This window comes from Cyprinodon variegatus, unplaced genomic scaffold (genome assembly GCF_000732505.1).
Source record: "Cyprinodon variegatus isolate N-32 unplaced genomic scaffold, C_variegatus-1.0 Scaffold148, whole genome shotgun sequence".
Lineage (NCBI taxonomy): Eukaryota > Metazoa > Chordata > Actinopteri > Cyprinodontiformes > Cyprinodontidae > Cyprinodon > Cyprinodon variegatus.
This window is the reverse complement of record NW_015150601.1, coordinates 1,129,631-1,131,454: the sequence shown is the minus strand read 5'-3', so window position 1 is coordinate 1,131,454 and position 1,824 is coordinate 1,129,631. Positions and strand designations below refer to the sequence as shown.

Sequence of the window (1,824 nt, the reverse complement as noted above, 5' to 3'; positions counted from 1 at the left end):
AACTGCCATTCACTTGAATGTTTCAAAGCATGAAATTGCCTGAAATGAATTAAAAAAATTAAAAAAGTTAATATTTAATAGAAGAATTGTATATTATTCCATATTTGCTGTAAGTCGGTTATTCTTTCAGAAAATGCCAGGTTTTAGATTCTGTGTACAATTAGTCTCAGTAGTGATTAGATTACCAGATTGGTTGAATAGTTAATCGGGATTAATCCAACTAATTGTTTCAGCCTTAATTAAATTCATTTTAAAAGATAAAAATCTGACAAAGTTTCTTAATCTTTCAAATCACAGATGCTCTGCATTCTGAGATTAGGCTGCTTTGTAAAAAAAAAAAGCAAAAAACTGTCTCTGATGGTTAAAACCGGTAGTTTAACCTTAAAGACTCTTTTATTGCAATAAAATGAGGTTGTTTGAAAATGGTGTTAAAAATGGATTAAACATTTTGCCATTTTTGCAGGAAAAAAAATCCTTTTCTTTTCACTTCACAGCAGTAGAATAAAATATAATTAATAGAAATAGACCCTGTAATTCAGTCACTGACGCGCCCATTCGGGCCATTTTGAATGGCTGCCAGTGTAACTGATAAAAATTATCATTTTAATGTAACTGCTATGTTTAGGAAGCCTCTTTTAATTTTTTTCAAAATAATTATATGTAATTGTAAGACTTTGATTGCTAAGACATGCAGTCACAGCTAAACAGTTCTAAAATGACGAAACATTTATCTTTATCGCCAATTTTATCACAATAGTACCACAAAATATCGTGATGAGAATTGAAGGCCGTATCTCGCAGCCCTATTTTCACGTCACGTTGGAGCTTGTGAAGATAAAACCATGGATCTCACAGAGGTGTGGTGTTCAGAGGCTTGACATGGGCTCTGTGAACGAATCCAGTGCGTCCTGTGGATGCGTGTCTTCCTATGAAGACGGTGAGTCCGCGGAGCAGCAGGCCCTGGATCTCCACAGCGTCGCCTTGGTTCAGCTGCAGCTCATCTGGCCCGGCTGGACTGTAGTCCACGATGGCTTCACACGAACCGGTCACTGAGGGATCAGAATTATAAGGATCGGATTACGGATTAGATTAGTGGAGATGATATAAACAGGCGAGAAACAGGGAGGTAAATTAATTCGATCATGTTAAATATATGAAATCACATGTTTTTATGCAGAATAACTTTACCAATTTCATTTTCAAACAGTTCCTTTTCTACTGGTGAGCATCCAGCATGGCCTGGATACTTCCTGAGGAACCACCTGACCAAACAGGAAGTAGAAAAGAATAAGGTCGAGCCAACTTCTGCATAAATTCCTTTTTTTTTACTGAACTACACCAAAAGCTCATTAAATCTGATGTGATCATATATAAAGTGTTTTGTCTATGAGTGGCTAACCTGAGGAACTTACTGGTAGAAGGGGTAGGGCAGCGGCTGCATGGCGTCGACGGGCACCTGGCCGTGTTTTCCAGTGGAGAGCATGGTGCCCTCCCAGCTGCTGTCCTGTCCCGTGTCCCTCACCATCAGCAGGTCGTTCTTTTTAAACGACAGCTGCTCTTCATTATCCTCATCCTCTTCACTCCTGGTGAACAAAGCCTTCGCGAAAAAAGATCCTGCAAGGAGAGAGAAGACAGCGTCTGCAAAAATACTGCAGCATGTTTTACTTTTAGTGATCTTGATTTGGATTAAAAAAAAACATTATGTTTATGGATTAGCTTTTCTTTTACAGCCACTGTGCCCCGTTCAGTCACAAATGATAGATGTACATATTTTACCCCTCTTATAAAAGGAATAGTACACCCAAAACATGATTTGCCTTTATT

The 1,824-nt window shown here is 38.4% G+C and overlaps 1 protein-coding gene across 1 annotated transcript in view; it reads right to left on the bottom strand.

Annotated features, from left to right (window-relative positions):
* LOC107086323 (SH3 domain and tetratricopeptide repeat-containing protein 2-like) overlaps positions 1-1,824 on the bottom strand; it is a 39,891-nt gene that overhangs the window by 22,049 nt on the left and 16,018 nt on the right. Inside the window, exons 7-9 of the mRNA XM_015377191.1 lie at positions 1,413-1,614; positions 1,189-1,262; positions 854-1,049 (exon numbers count right to left, since the gene is read on the bottom strand). Coding sequence (XP_015232677.1) covers positions 854-1,049; positions 1,189-1,262; positions 1,413-1,614 — 472 coding nt within the window. The remainder of the gene's footprint in view (positions 1-853; positions 1,050-1,188; positions 1,263-1,412; positions 1,615-1,824) is intronic.